The 16,732-nt window shown below is 34.4% G+C and overlaps 1 protein-coding gene across 1 annotated transcript in view; it reads right to left on the reverse strand.

The window, feature by feature from the left end:
• Positions 1 to 16,732, reverse strand: part of OLA1 (Obg like ATPase 1) — a 182,730-nt gene that overhangs the window by 47,765 nt on the left and 118,233 nt on the right. Inside the window, exons 6-7 of the mRNA XM_046017985.1 lie at positions 5,104 to 5,184; positions 4,492 to 4,589 (exon numbers count right to left, since the gene is read on the reverse strand). Of these exons, the coding sequence (XP_045873941.1) occupies positions 4,492 to 4,589; positions 5,104 to 5,184 (179 nt within the window). The remainder of the gene's footprint in view (positions 1 to 4,491; positions 4,590 to 5,103; positions 5,185 to 16,732) is intronic.

The following is a 16,732-nucleotide window of genomic DNA, read 5'->3' on the forward strand; positions in this document are numbered from 1 at the left end:
AAGCACTAGTCCCTATAAAGGAATCATCATTTAAAAAAAAAAGTATTTGAGTTATGAAAATTATTAAAAATTAGAGCTTATAAGATTTAATTCAGCTAAAAAACCCCTCACTTGTTAAAATAAACCTACCAGCATTATGTTATGATTTGAAGTAGGTAGGAACACAGTCAGAATAAATAATGTATTCTCATAGGCTTCACAATGTTGAGTACTTCAAGATGAAGCAGACACAACAACCCCCCAAAACTATATGAACCACAAATGATAAAAAATAGAAATCATAGTCCCCCTAAAACATTGTATGGATATTTTAGGGCTTTTTCTTTGCCAGACTAGTAGACGATAAAAATATTTAAAAATCTCATACATGTGAATCTTGCTTTATACAACAGGGTATGTTTCTGAAAACTTTATGTGAATTAAACCTAATTTCACATCTACTTGAGAAGCTCCTAAACTAAAATGAATAATTTTTTTAAGAATACTTATTCTCATTTTATCTCTTTCAAGTAAATCAAATGTATGACAACGTGATTTTTCCCACAGCGCATAAATTTCTAGTTTCAGTAAATAATCTTGCCAGAAATTGATGACTTCTTAGAATAGTTTTCTATAAATAGTTTTGCCTTTACAGATATATATATGTACATGTATATGTTTATTGTGTATATAGATATATAGACATACAAAATTATATGTAAAAAATGAATATATTTCCTTCTTCATGTAGGGTTGTTGAGATATAGTAGCTGTAACTTTCACACGCACAGTTCAAGAAATCAAGGAAATGTTGGATTTATTCCATGATTCTCCCTCTAACCAGGCACACAATGTATAGTATCCCAAACTATTTCCAGTTGTTGCATATAAATTTTGTGGACAACTAACAAAAACAGGAAAGGGGGGATGAAGGGACTGAATCACAGAATAGTAAGAATTAATAAAACCTTTTTCTATTTAGAATTCAGTTAGTGAAATAGACACACTGCCCTTGATTACACAACTTAAAAGACAGCAAATATTCATCTACCTATCTTGAATCAATTCACTACCCAGATTAACTGACTCATACAAAATTAGTCAAAGGGTAATGTTTATTGACCACAAGCCCACCAAGGCGCATGCAAATATACATGTTTATATACATACACATAAGAAGTCTGAATGTCTTAAATGTTAGATATATTTTTCAGTTGAATATTAATATGTAGTATATAATACGCAATAAGATGGAATTATCCTTTACCAATAGTTTTAAGATAGAGGCAAGTGATCACATTGGAAGCTATGTAGGTATACAAAACATCTAAAATTAGTTTGCTCTACTGATTTCATAACTGGGTGGCATATACTACTTACAGAGCAACAAAGGTGCAAAGATTGAAATTTAAACCCCTAATTAAGCAACGGTTTGACAGTTCTAAAGTCCTGTACCTGCCCTGCCTGATACCATAACTCAGTAGGCAATCTCAAATGAAAATTAATACGTCATACAGTATAATTTTAGTTATAAGTAACAACTGATCGTGTTTAAAAGATGAAATCCTCCAATGTTCAAAAATCCTTGGCACTCACCAAGACAACAACTTCGGCATTCAAAGAATAGCTATTTGTAATAATAAAAAAGGTTTCTGTGGATTCCCCTTACAACATCTTGATTACTGTCATCTGATCATAACACAACTGTAACTAACTCAGCTGCCATGTCCACTTCTCCTCAAGCGGCTAGGTCTTAATCATAAATAAGCGAAATAACTAATTCAACATTGTTAAACCAGTGAGATGTCTTGAGCGATTTCGGTTTCTCACATCTTTCAAAAGGTCGATGTACCTACTCAATTACAAAATAGACTTATCTTTCAAAATGCTTCCTTCTTTTCTAGGATTGAAAAACAATGTTACCCTTTAAATTTAAAGTAAACTCTAACTAGTAATTAAAATGTTCCTTTTGTCTGAAATGGTGACTCACTAAAATATAGTTTCCTATATTCTTCCTATTCTTATAACTACTCTAACTAGTAATTAAAATGCTCATTAGGTCTGACATGGTGACCTACTAAACTACAGTTTCCTATGGTCTTCCTCTTATGGTCAAAATCACAAATCCCTCCTCCTCCTCCTCTTTCCTGACCATTTAAATAGTTTTCTAGATCTAAAAGACCCATGAAAATAGTTATTACTGCTTCCTGCATCAGCCTTAATTTGTTATACTAATATTATATAATATTCCTGCATCAGTCTTAATTTGCTATACTAATATTACATAATAACTTTAAAAAACAGAAACTTTTCTTTTGCTAAAGGAGCAACTATAATGCAAGCCAATGGAGCTTAGATATAAATGCTACCAAAAAACAAGATGCTAACAGAAATTAAAAGGATTTAGTAGTTAAAATGTATCTTAACTATTTACATCTGTTTGCAGTTTTATAAACGATGAAAACCTAGTGTTCATATCCTTCATAATAAAAATTTATTCTGCACTTTAATACAAAGGCTATGTTGCATAAACAGAGGATTTAAAGCTGTAGCAGAGTGGCTGAATGAAAGGAAAATGGCAATCTTTCTGGCTCCAGTAGATGCCATTCCCTATCACACAATGTTTCCCACTCATAAATACATGACAAATGCTTCCTCAATCATTTTTTACGAGCAGGGATGCACAGGGGGTAGTCAATGGCTAGCTTGAGGGAAAATAGGAACAGCAGGCGGCAGAAACTGTACAGAAAATGGCTATGTGGTAAATTCTCTTCTGGAACATCACTCAGTTACCCAGTCTTTGATCTTTCAGCTACAATTACACTAACTTCCACAAGATCTGATTCCCCCCACCCGCCCCACCAAACACACACACAGCCCCCAACCAGATCATTAGTTATATATAAAATCTAAAATTTGGTTTTATAAATAAGATCATCCATACCTCTACATCTTTATAAATTAAAATTTGCTATTTAGACAAGAGTTTGCTTTCAATTGGCTATAACCATATCATCATCACAACTGGTCTCACAAAAAACATGGGGTGTCTGGCGACAGCTAAATCACAGACTGGCGTCTCCCAAGCAGTCTGTCTACCATTAGGGTCTGGGAAATGGTATTTACTGTACAATTAGAGCCAGGGAGTTCTACCTGTAATCATCCAAATACAGGTGTGAGAAGCCCCTTTGGCCAAGGAAACTGACTCATCCCTTTTCATGTAAACTTTGATGTCTGTATTGTTTCATGAAGCCTCAGGAAACTTTACCATTCATACAACAATAAGATTTATTAACTGAGGTCAAGTAATAAATTTTAAAATTCCTTCCCAAAGGTAATAATTTTAACACATTAATCATCAAATTTATAAGAATCTGAAATAAGACAGTACTGATTATTTTAAAGTGAATTATCTACTGGAGGACACTGACCAGTAAGAACTGAATTTTCATGTTAGGTTTATGCTTTCTAGAACCCTACCAATAAAGAGGACAAATTCAGTTTCCTATCAGGAACATAAAATGTCTTAAAGTAATATCAACGGGGCATTTTTAGTTGCAGTAATTTCACAGAATTTATTCTAATCATTTATTGGAGTTAACCATCTGACATTAATTATTGTTTTGGCTTCCAGTCTATGAATGTTTATTTTTCAGTTTAAAGCTTCTCACTCTTTGATATCATATGGAAATGAGAATTTTTAATGGAAAATTGAAACCATGTGCATCTAAGTACTTAATGAAGTACAGGGAAAAACCGACAATATATTTTAGGGGAACGCAGATATTTTGCTCCAGATAGTTTTGATTTGTTTGTATGACTTAATACTATGAAATACTGAGGGTCCTGTGAGGCAAGTCAAAGTGAGTGCAATGCCAAATGTGTACATGCCCACACGTTACATGAACATATGAGTTTTTGAAGTTATTAGTGAACGAAAGAAAACCTTGTACATTTGGGTTACATGTCAAAAATGACAAGACATGAATGTGCAGTTTTCACCTTTGTACACTTTACAAGTATTTGAAACAGATACCTTCCTTTCCTCTCCCCCTCTCACATACAGTTTTTTTAGTTGAAAAAAATGTTAAAGCATTTGATCTGGATTTTAAAACTTATGCTCAGCTATAATCTCAAGTGGGTATTTTAAGGCCACATATAATATCAACACAGTTAGAAATTCCCAGTTTAAAAGTTTTATTGCTCTAACTACATTTATTCTCATTTTGCAAAGGAAACAAACAATAACGTCTATTAAATTTAAATTTAATAAGTAAATACACATGATTCAATATTGCCTAATTTAATTGTTTTTTCTTACGTTCTCAGTGTAGATCAATTAGGAGATTCATCTCAGAGTGTACAAAATCAGACAAAGCTCTCTCATCCATTTTAAACTTTTTAATAATATGGAGAAAAATATTAAAATCTAACATAGCCATAAGTTCATATGTATGTGTGTTTATGGGTAGAGACAGGATGTCTGAATATATCTGAGGGGGAAAAACTTACCATTTGTTCTTCTTTCTAATGTAGTCTTTTTCAGAAAGATTAACCAAGTATACCATGGGTTTTGAAGTCAGAAATAAGTGTTTATTCAACACTTCAATCTAAAGTGGGAGATAAAGAATCTTTTTTAAAAGTTGAGCAAGTCTTCTTATATCTCTTTGTGTTCACCATCTTTGTTGTTGTCCCGGTGATTTCACAGGTGTATATGTATGTAAAAATTTATAAAATCGTATTTATGTTAATTAAATATTAGAAATATGTCTGTTAAACATTTTACTGTTCCAATTTATTAAAAACTTAAGAGGTAAAGCTTTGCTAGAACAATTTAAAAAAAAAAAGTTGAGCAAGTCATTGAGTAACTTGAAAATAAACTTTTGTCAAACAAGTAGCCATTTTCACTTTCAAAATTCTTGTTTCTAAGAAATTAGCAGTTATGAAATATCAGGAGTAGGGGAAAAGAAAATAATAACAAGCCTGGGAGTAAGCAATCACTGACAGAAATAAAATTTAACTAGATATTAACAGTAATAATATATAAAATAATGGAAAATCTAATTTGTTCCCTAAGAAGTCAAAGCCAAGGCAGGAATAGAAGGCATGATAGTTATGACTTACCTCTTTGTCGTTCCAATCATGATAGAAGCGAACAGGTTTCTTCTGATCTATAACCCAGGATTTGACTTTGCACATTATATCCTGCATAATATTGAGAAAAAAGTAAATATAAGATGGACACTGAACATTTAGATACTAAATACTAAAATTAAAAGTTTTCAAATCCTCAAAGTAAAAACAGTCAATTTTATACAAAAGGGGAACTAAGTCACACACATAATTATTTTTTAATAACACATTAAAAATCCAAATACCAACGAAACATTGTGGCATTAACATTTTAATATATAAAATGTGGAATACTAGCAAAATTAGTTATAGTCTTAAAAATTTCAAGACAATTCACGTACACCAAAGACTATAAGAGCTAATAATATTTTAGCATCACCTACTGATGCCACTTACAAGATAAACATGCTTATTAGGAAATGGAGGGAGGGGGCAATACTGGAAAGAGACTGAATTATAATTTTTTCCTTAAAAAGAAAAACAAACAAAATCGACAAAATTGAACTTATTATTGATTATCTACCCTCTAAAATATTAAATCAACTGGCCAAACCCTTTTAATTTGGAATTAATTTTTTGCCAACACCTTCTTCCTGCCCACTTCTCCTGTCCCCGCTCCAACAAGCCCCCCCTCCAACCTGCCAAAGCCTCCATTACACAATGGCAAGAGCCCTGCACTGGTGACCTCCAACCAGCTGCATTCACTTTCAGAACATCTCTCTCTGCTGGAAATCTAAAGGCCTTTTAGTTAGCAAGCTAGTGTGCATTCAGAAGGAGTAACTGCAGGAAGAGCCCAATGTGCTTTGTTTCTCTAGCCTTTCTTCACAGAAAGATTAATCATCTGTGAAATGGAAACGGCAAACAGCAAGTGACACAAACTGAACCCTTCAAGTCTTTCCTCATCAGTTTTGTGGTTCTGAATCTAAAAGCTGCGTGTGGCAAGGTTCTTCTTACAGGCAGGTGTTAATAAAAGGCTCTTGGGTCTGAAAGGTCAAACTTAGCTCTTCCAGAAGAAGTGCGTTTGAGAGTCATCTGGTTTTTTGTTGTTGTTGTTAACGATAATTTATGGATATGTTTTAAATATGCATTTCTCACAAATTTATTGTAATACACAATTATCAGTAATAGATTTTTTAGGCTTTATCAATGTATTTACTTTACCATAAATCAGTTATTTTTCTATAAATATCCACTTGTATAAATTACCTCAATATTTAGTATACCTTCCTTCCAAATCTTGCTGTTACCAACAAGAAAAATAAGGAAAAAGCCCTATGTCCTTAGATCCTGATTTGAAACTCTCCAGGAAAAGGACTTCCCACAGATTTTAACAAGGAAGGGGCAAGCTGAAAACTTTTAATGAAATCTAACATGTTCTGCTTAAGAATAATCACTTTTACTCTTCTATAACTGAATTTCACTCATAAATGTTTAAAAGTGGCTAATGTAACACCATTTCCTACAAGGAGGAGATCAAAGTGCTATATTACAAATGCATTATGATTAAAAAAGCCCTGTGCAGCCTTGCTATTAACTGTTCTTTAAACCCTAAAAGGCTTCCCATAGATCTCACTTGGCACTGCATATACAACCTTTGACAAGTAATGTAGACCATTTTTATTCATTGCCTAAAATTGTAGGCAATTATGTGCGTCACACTGGCCACCTGCAAATTCTGAATGCCTGCTCCAGTTGTCAGTGCAAAAAACTAATGTCGGAGGGGATTAATCTAGGGGGAGAGAGTCCTCTTTAATGGCTCCAGCAGGTGAAATGGCCCAGCTGGTTACTATGATGAGTGGCCAGAACAGCTTATGTAGAGACACGCAACAAGATTATATAAAAGAAGGAGAAAACAGTGGTACCATCTTATATTTGGTTCCATTAGTTTTTTCAATTAAAGAAAAAAGAAAATAGACAAAAGGAAGCCAAACCAAAAATAAGGAAATTAAATTTTAATCATATAAAAAGTATAAAATACTGTTGTAACTATAAACATTTTTACAAAACCAAAGGGCCTCAATAAACGATGATCACCAGTGAAGGAATTTCAGTATTTCTCTTTCATTTTAAATTAACTACACAATCACTCCAGACATTGAAATCTTATCACATAATCTTTTTTTTTCCTCCTCACACCAACACATTATACTACCAATTAGAAACAGTCAAATTTTAAAGAGAATTTACTCATAATTAAAGCTCTCAAGCAGTATATTCATTAAAGCCACATTCAAACCTTTTAAGAAAAATTTATAGAGTATAACCAAGTATTTGAAGAGTTGAAAGTAAAAACGTCTTAAAATTTAAAATTCTTCTTTTTTACCTAATACTCTCTTCATTAGCTCTATAAAAGATTGAACAGCCAAGAAACGACATCTTACATTATTAAAAGATGCCAGTTTACTGAAGACAAAACAAGATCCCTCTCAGATAAGAATATCATACATAAACGATCATTATATGGTATAATTGCGATGTGTTGTTTTTCTTAAGAATTAATTTTAATTTTAGCAAAAAATTAAAAAAATGTTTTACGTTCTTTACCTGAAAAACTTCCAATCGGATGAAAGAAAACATTTGGACAAATTTGTATATAATAATGGACTAAAATTTTTCTTACGCTTATATATATAAATATATATCAACACTTATGATGAGAACAAAAAAAGGTTCCAGTTAGCTGAACATAGTTGACTGAGAAAATAATCTAATACATACCTACCCTACTCCTAACAATTGGGAATACAAAAAAACACAAAAACACCTTAATGCTTAAGGCATCAGAAGTTACCTTAAGATTTTATTAATATCCTTAGCAACATCATTATGTAGAAATACAAATGAAGGAGGATAACTTTTGTTTTGATAACTTGAACAAAGTCCTCACTTTCAAAATCCTATACACATGATGACAATTATGCACAACTTCCTGGATATTTGAACTTTTTGGTTATTTTGCAGTGGCGTGAGTATACTAATTGGAGAGGCAATAGCTTAATGCTTAAGTGTGAAATTAAATCCTAGGTTTACCATTTACCAGGTCTGTGACCTACTACTTCATTGCTTGACATTGATGATGACACTGTCTACTCCCCAGGGTTGTTGTGAAAATCAAAAGAGATAATGCATATAAGGTGTTTAGCACAGTCCTTGGCACAGAGTAAGTTCTCCATAAATGTGAGCTGTTGCCATTGTTATCATGATAGGTGAAAGATTAAATACTAGTCATCTGCAAAATGGCAACATAATCTCTTGGGTACTCCCTTAAAGCACATATGAATATTCTCCAATATGAATATTGTTCATTTGTCCTTTTCTTCGAATTTTTGAAGGCTTACCAACAATACTGGCTTTCTTAGTGAAATCTCAATTCAGGTGTCTAGTCTTAACAAAAACTAGTTTTTACTGAACAACTACCTTTTAACTAAAAAGAAAATCCAAACTCACCTTAAATTCCTCACTCATCTGCTTTGACTCTTCTTACTAATAGTCTCACATTTAACTTAAGAAGTGTTCTATTTTCTTGATATGTTTTATTATTGTTGCTAATCGCAGTTGTAATGTATTTAGGCTCACAGAAAACATGTGATTAGACTAAATTCCCATAGCCAGTAAATGGCAGAGCTAAGATTCAAATTCAGGTCTAAGTGACTCAAAAATTCATATTCTGTCCAATCACCCTGGCATATTTGTCTTCCTTAAGTTTTTCCAATTGCTCTTTGTTTAGCCTAGCTAGTTATTCCCAAGGTTGTTATTCCAATCCTCATTCTTGATCCAAGGTCATCAGAGAAATTTAATATTCCTCCTATTTGAGATTAATAATACCTGTCAATCCATCACAAGAGTATTATTTTTCTTTGCACACAATAACATATACCTGACTCCAAGACTACATACTAGACTTCTCTATCTTGGTATTCTTCCGTTTCTTAGCAAGAATTATTAATCTGTGACCCATAAATAGATTTCAGGGATTCCCTAACACCCTGAAATTGTATATAAAGTTCTATGTTTATATGCCTTTGAGGGATGATGGCATATATCTTCCAAATCCTTTTAAAAGGAATTCATCATCCCCAAATCTAAGAACCAGGTTGTGAGTGACTTTGTAGCAATACTCAAATGCCCGCAAAACAGCCAATTAAGTAAATGTTCTAGGTCCATGGACTCTCAGACTTGAAGCCCAGAAACACTAACTGAAAACTTGTTGTAGCCAGAGCCTCACCCAAATTCATCTGTACTGGTCAACATGCTGATAAAAATTCTACACCTGGGTGGCTCAGTGATTAAGCATCTGCCTTCCGCTCAGGTCATGATCCCAGGGTCCTAGGATCAAGCCCCACACAAGGAGCCTGCTTCTCCTTCTCTCACTCCCCCTGCTTGTGTTCCCTCTCTTGCTGTGTCTCTGTCAAATAAATAAGTAAAACCTTAAAAAAAAAAAATTCTAGCTACTACAACGTATAACACAATTTTAGTTAAAATCATAACAGGGATGTTGGAAACATTATAAACTGAATATATTATTATTCTAAAAAAATGAACTGCTTGAGATAAAAATATTTAGAGAGAAAAATACATGACCTGCCTTGCTATGTATTAAACCATAAAGCTACAGTAATTAGAATAGTATGATAGGGGGGTGCCTGGGTGGCTCGGTGGTTTAGGCCGCTGCCTTTGGCTCAGGTCATGATCTCAGGGTCCTGGGATCGAGTCCCGCATCAGGCTCTCTGCTTGGCAGGGAGCCTGCTTCCCTCTTGCTCTCTCTGCCTGCCTCTCTGCCTACTTGTGATCTCTCTCTTTGTCAAATGAATAAATAAAATCTTAAAAAAAAAAAAAAAAGAATAGTATGATACTAGCACAAGGAGATTTGGATTAAGGAACAACCTAAAAAGCCATTAACTGAAGATTTGCTAATAAATTATGGGATATTCACATAACAGAACAGTTTTTATCCATTAAGACAAGACATAGCTATATGTACATTTACATGGGAAAATGTCCAAAATGCTTTGTAAGTGAAAAAAGCAGGTTCAGAACAATGAAATAAAGCTAAGAGTATGAATTTTGCCACCAAAAAGATTTGGGCTTGAGTTCTGGCTCTGCCACTTTCTTCTACCTGTATAACTTTTTAAAAGTTACTTAACATCTCTCATTTCACTTTTATAAAATTGGGTTGGTTCCAATTCAACATATGGTGATTATTAGGATTAAATAAGAAAATACATGTAAAGTAACTGCCTCAGCTCCAGGTACACAGTAAATACTCAACGTGTATTAATATTAATATTTATGGCAGGGACGCCTGGGTGGCTCAGCTGGTTAAGCAGCTGCTTTCGGCTCAGGTCATGATCCTAGCGTCCTGGAATCAAGTCCCATATCGGGCTCCTTGCTCGGCAGGGAGCCTGCTTCTCCCTCTGCCTCTGCCTACCTCTCTGCCTACTTGTGATCTTTCTCTCTCTGACAAATAAATAAATAAAATCTTAAAAAAAAAAATTTATGGCAGAATGTATAAGGTGATTCCATCTGTGGTTTTGAAACTATACATAATACATACAAACAAATGCACTCAAATAATGAAAGTAGATAGATGCCGTACAAAACTACCAGCAACAGAAATTTCTAGAAGATTGGATACCGAAGAAACTTTCCCTTTCTGCTTTCTTTTTTAAAACCATGATGCTGTTTTATTTATTTTTAACCAAAAAACATCATCTTTACAACAGGAAAAAAATGACAATATTTACAGTGTGAGGGGGAAGGGAGGACTTCATCTATTCACTACTCACCATCTGTAATTCTAAAATTTGATGACCAAATAGATAAGACCTGGCAAATTATCAAGGTGACTCACTCTTATTCTGTAATAATTATAGCTTCCAAGTCTGATACTTCCCTCTAGCCAAATCCACTATCCCAATACCTAATGCTGACACCCAGATGAGCTGATCTGTGCTGGTTAGGTGGCTCTAACTAATACAGTCAACAATGCACTCGGACCAAAATGGGTTTCAGGGCTTCAGCTCAAAATAGTCTGGCTAGGAGTCCAGTAATACAGCTTCTTCTTGCTCCAAGCCAGAGCATCCGCTTTAAATATCCCAAGGAAATGTCCTTTTTCCCAAGGAAAGACCAATCTATGTTTTCTCTCATGAAACAGACCTCCTTCGTATATTCTAACTTGATATTTAGGATCTGCCTGAATCAAAATATTAAACGTTTGTTGCTCTACTAAATGAATGCTGTTTATGGTGGCAGGAGTACTGATCCTTGACTTCCATCTTTTTACATACTTCAGTGACTAAAACTCGCAGAAAAGAATCAACAAAGTACTCAACTAAGACAACTGGCAGCAGTGTTCTGCATGGCTCTGTGTGTGTGTGTGTGTGTGTGTGTGTGCGCACGTGCGCACGCATGCACACACACACTCGCATGCACGCACACGTAAGGAAGATGTCATCTAAGAATTGAAATAATGGGTTAATTCTACCAATAATCTGGGTAGAATGCATGTTGGTAGTTGTGGGTTTTTAGTTTTATAATTCACCAAAGTAAACAGTGAGAACTTAACACAGCAAAGCTCTTGGTCTGTCAACCATAAACTAACAACCAGAATGGACATCCAATTCCTTCTCAAGGTATAGATTTCAAGAGGTTTTAACATCACTATAAAGAAGAAGGCAACAATCCTACATGATCCCGTAAATCAGTTTGAATGGATTTTACCATGTTCAAGGAAGGATGGTGGGGACGGGGTGTGCAGTCCACAAATTTGATTTTAATAATTGAATAATTAAATTGAATAATTTAATACTGAATAAGGAATGAAAGGAAGAAGAAAATGATCACGCATGTGTGTGTGCACCCATACCCTCTTAATGAATTATCTGGCATACTTGGCAGAATGCAAAAAGACACAGCACCTATGAAACAGGTGCATGAAGCCATAAAGAGAGAAGAGTAATGTCAGAAAAAAAATGGATGAAATGTTAAGAGAGCTGACAAACTAAGAAAAATTTACAAGGAAACCAAAATCTAAGTAGAAAGCAGGAAATAAAAGTAGGAAAATTAAAATTCAAATTGAAAATTCAACTGATACAAGCAGAAGAGACTAATCAGTGGTTTGAATGTCAAACTTGAGAAAGAGTTATACTAAAGTATCAAATATACTCAGTGTAAACTACCTAAGTATAGAGCTTGATAAAATATCACAGAATGAACACATACCTGTAACTACTCTGACCAATATACAGAACACTATTAGCAATGCTGTCACAATGTTTCACTCTTCTCAAGAGATAATCACTATACTGGCTTGTTTTGCATCACAAATTAGCCTGTGATGAAATTTATAGAAATTTATAGAAATGGAATCATACAATATGCATTATCTTGTGTCTAGCTTCTTTTGTTCAACATAGTGAAATTCATCCATGTTGTTAGACGTAGTAGCATATGTATTTTCTTTGTCATGTAATACTCCCCTATAGGAAGATTCCACAGTGCATTTCTCCATTCCATTGTTGGACACTTAAGGTTGTTTATACTTTAAAAGGTATTATGAGTAAAGCTGCCATAAACATTCTTGTACATGTATTTTGGTAAATGTGCACATGCATTTCTCTTGAGTATATACCTAAGACTGGATGGGCACTATCATAGGTCATATATTTACCCAAATTTAGTATATACTGCTCATCAGTTTTCTTTCCAACACTTGGTATTGTCAGTGTTCTTGATTTAGGATGCTACTTACTATAGTCTGAATTTGCATTTCCCTAATGAGTAACGGAGGATTTCCTCTTTCATGAAGTAATGTTCAAATCTTTAGCCCATTTTTCTATTGGGCTGTCTTTTCCTTATTTATTTGTATTTCTCTACATATTTTATAGACAAGTTCTTTGTTAGATGCTGCAAATATCTTCTTTCACTCTGTAGCTTACCTTTTCTCTCTCTTGTTTAACAGAAGTCTGAATGTGAATATAGTCCAACTTTAAAATCTTTCCCTTTAGGGGCACCTGGACGGCACAGTCAGTTGAGTGTCCAACTCTTGGTTTTGGTTCAGGTGGTTATCAAGCTCCACATCAGGCTCAACACTCAGTGGACAATCTGCTTGAGACACTCTCTCTCCCTCTTCCTCTGCCATTCCCCACCACATGCACCTGCAAGTGTTCCCCCCTCTCTTAAATAAAAATCCTTAAAAAAATATATTTTCCTTTATGATTACTGCTTTTTGTATCTTGTTTAAAAAATATTTGTCTATTACAGGGTCATGAAAATATTTTATGCTATGTAACAGATGTTTTATTCCATAAGAGTTTCATTTTCACTTTTTTACTTTATGTAGACTTTACCTTTTTTGTATAGTATGAGGTAGGTGAGGATTTATTTTCTCTCCTACAGGATATACAACTGACCCAACACCATTTCTTAAGAAAATCATTCATTTCTGTTATTCTGCAGTAACATCTTCACTACAAACCAAACTGTATTTGTGTCTGTATATCCATTCTGTTCCAAGATCAATTTGTCTATCCTTTACTGTCTTAATCACTGCAGATTTAGAATAATCTTGCTAAAAGGTTCATGTGTACCACATCCTCTGTTTTTCTTTGAGACCATCTTGACTATTTTGGACCTTTGCATTTCCATGTAAGATGTGTGTCTTGTAAGCAGCATAGAAGTAGGCTCTTAAAATCCAATCTGACATTTTTCCATCTTATTTAATTTTTAAAAAATTTATTGAGATAAAATTCACATACATTCACATAAACATAAAATTATTCTTATATAATTTACTACTAAAAACTTGGTATATTCACGATGTTATGGAACTATCACCTCTATCTACTTCCAAAACATCTATCACACTAAAATAAAATCTCATATTCACTGAGCAGTCTCTCCCCTTTCTCCTCTTCCCCTAGTCCCTGGTAACCACCAATCTGCAGTCCTCTCTCCATGAATTTACTTATTCTGGAGATTTCACACAAATGGAATCATTCACTGTAAGATATTACGTAAAGCATAATGTCTTCAAGGTTGAACCACATTTAGCATCAGCAGTAATTTACTTTTTTTTTCCTTTTAAAAAAATTCCAATATAGTTAACACAAAGTTGTAGATTAGTTTCAGGTATTCAATATAGTAATTCAACAATCCCATTCATCACCCAGTGCTCATGACCAATACGTGTACGCCTTAATCCTCATCACCTATTTCACCCAACCCCCAACATACCTCCCCTCTGGTAACCATTGTTTATTCTCTATAGTTAAGAGTCTGTTTCTTGGGGATGCCTGGGTGGCTCAGCGGGTTGGGCCTCTGCCTTCGGCTCAGGTCATGATCTCGGGGTCCTGGGATTGGGCCCCACATTGGGCTCTCTGCTCAGTGGGGAGCCTGCTTTCCCCTCTCTGCCTGCCTCTCTGCTTACTTGTGATCTCTCTCTGTCAAATAAATAAATAAAATAAAATAAGAAAATCTTAAAAAAAAAAAAAGAGTCTGTTTCTTGGCTTGTCTCTCTCTGGTACTGTTACTTTTTAAGGTTAAATAACATTCCACTGTTTGTATATACCACAATTTGTTTATCCACTCATCCCTGATGGACATTTGGGCTATTTTCCACATTCTGGCTATTGTGAATAACACTGCTGTGAATATGCATGTACATATATTTGTTTGAGTACCTGTTTTAAAGTTTTTGGGAAATATCAATCCACGAATTTAACTGCTGGGTCATATGGCAATTCTATGTTTAACTAAATTTAACTATTTGAAGAACAACCAAACTCTTTGTCTTTTAACTGGAGTATTACTACTCTACTCTTTCACTCTATTATTGCCTTCTCCCACTGATTGTGCTATTATTGTCATATATTTTCACTGTATCTCTCTACATTAAAATCATAAAACTTTTTTTGTTTATTTTGAAACAATTTTAAACTTAAGGAAAGCTACAAGAATAATTGAGAAATGTCTGTACATCCAGATCCCTTAATGTAACATTTTGGCAATTTTGTTTTACCCTTTCTCTATCTCCACATATAAAAAAATATAGGCATATTATCATATCCCTATACCCACATATTGTCAGAATTCAGTGACAGACTAAATATGTGAAATGATGGGAAGAGACTGTCAAAGATGGCTAGGTTTCTGGTTTGCATAATCTAATAGATAGTGGTACATTTCACTGAAATAAAAACCTATGGAAAAGAATCAGGTCTGAAGGAGGGGATCCTTGAGTTTGATATTAGATGGGCTAACTCTAAGATATCTTTGAGAACCCCATGAGATATCAAAGTCAGGAATGAAATATATTAGTCTGGAGCTCCAAGGGCAGAGAAGGGCTAGGGATATAAATCTGGAAGTTATTTGTTTTTAAACAGTAATTGTAGCAATGGATATGGATGATACCACACAGAAAGAAAACTGAGAGGAGAGCGCCTTGGATTCAATTTTAAGTAATGCCAATATTTAATAACAAAGATAAAGAGGAAAAAAGAAAGAAAAAGAAGAAAGAAAGAAAGAAAAAAAGAAAAAGAAGTTGCTAGAGCAGGAGGGCTACTGAGAAATCAAATGAGTGAGAGTGTCCACTAGATTTAAAAATGCAAAAGTCACTGGTGTCCCTGGGGAAACCTGTTTAAGTGTGATGGGCAGGTAAACCAGATACATAAGCCTGAGTTATTACAAGGTAGAAAAAATAACTCTTTCAAGAGGTTTTTAGCAAGGAGGGTAGTGAAAATATGGTAAATGAAGGATAAGGCGTGTGATATTAAGGATGAAATTTCCCCTGCCCTGGGATTAAAAAGGACATCTTTAAATAGTTAATGAAAACAATCTGGCTTGAAAGGGACAAGTTGTATATACAAGAAAGAAGGGATTACTGGTGATCGAAACACAACTTTGTGAATACAGTAAACCTCTGAATATTAAGGGTAAACTTTATGAGAAGTAAATTTAAAGGCAAGGAATGGGAAAAAAAAAGAAAGGATGACTAATAGTGTAGGTTTCTGAAAAGGTAGGACATGATAGGATCCAAAGAACTGGAGTAACTAATTACAGAAAAGAGGAGTGAAAACTGAGTGAATTCCTGTCTGATATCTTTTATTTTGATCTCTGAAGTAGGAGACAAAGTCACATGCTGAAGGTAGGGATGGATGAAATAGGGAGTGGTTATAAATAAGAGGTTGAGAACAGGGAAGCAGTTGCAGCAGAGGGCAGGAGGGCAAGTAAGAAACTGATAAAGCTGAGGGCCCATTGAGGCCAGTATCAATGAGTTTATGGGGATACCAACATGTCCTATTTTAAATTTTCTCCATCTGTGTCTTCTTGACTATAGGCAAGGAGAAAGTGGACAGGTGGGAAGAGCCAGGAAAGTATGCCTAGAGCATATGTACCATAGCATCAGTCGTTTAGGAGTTCATTCCCTTCAGGGTATATATAAAATTGATGATTCTAAAGTAGTAGGGCCCTAATGAGTCTAATCCTCCAGACCCTTGCCCCAAACACAATACATTCTTTCGTTTTCATTTCATGTTACCCTGCAAGTCTTAAAAAAGTTTCTCATTTCCTAACTGCTGTCCTCAGATAAATAACAGAGAATACTGAGGACCTATAATGTGCC

This window comes from Meles meles, chromosome 9 (genome assembly GCF_922984935.1).
Source record: "Meles meles chromosome 9, mMelMel3.1 paternal haplotype, whole genome shotgun sequence".
In the NCBI taxonomy this organism is placed as follows: domain Eukaryota; kingdom Metazoa; phylum Chordata; class Mammalia; order Carnivora; family Mustelidae; genus Meles; species Meles meles.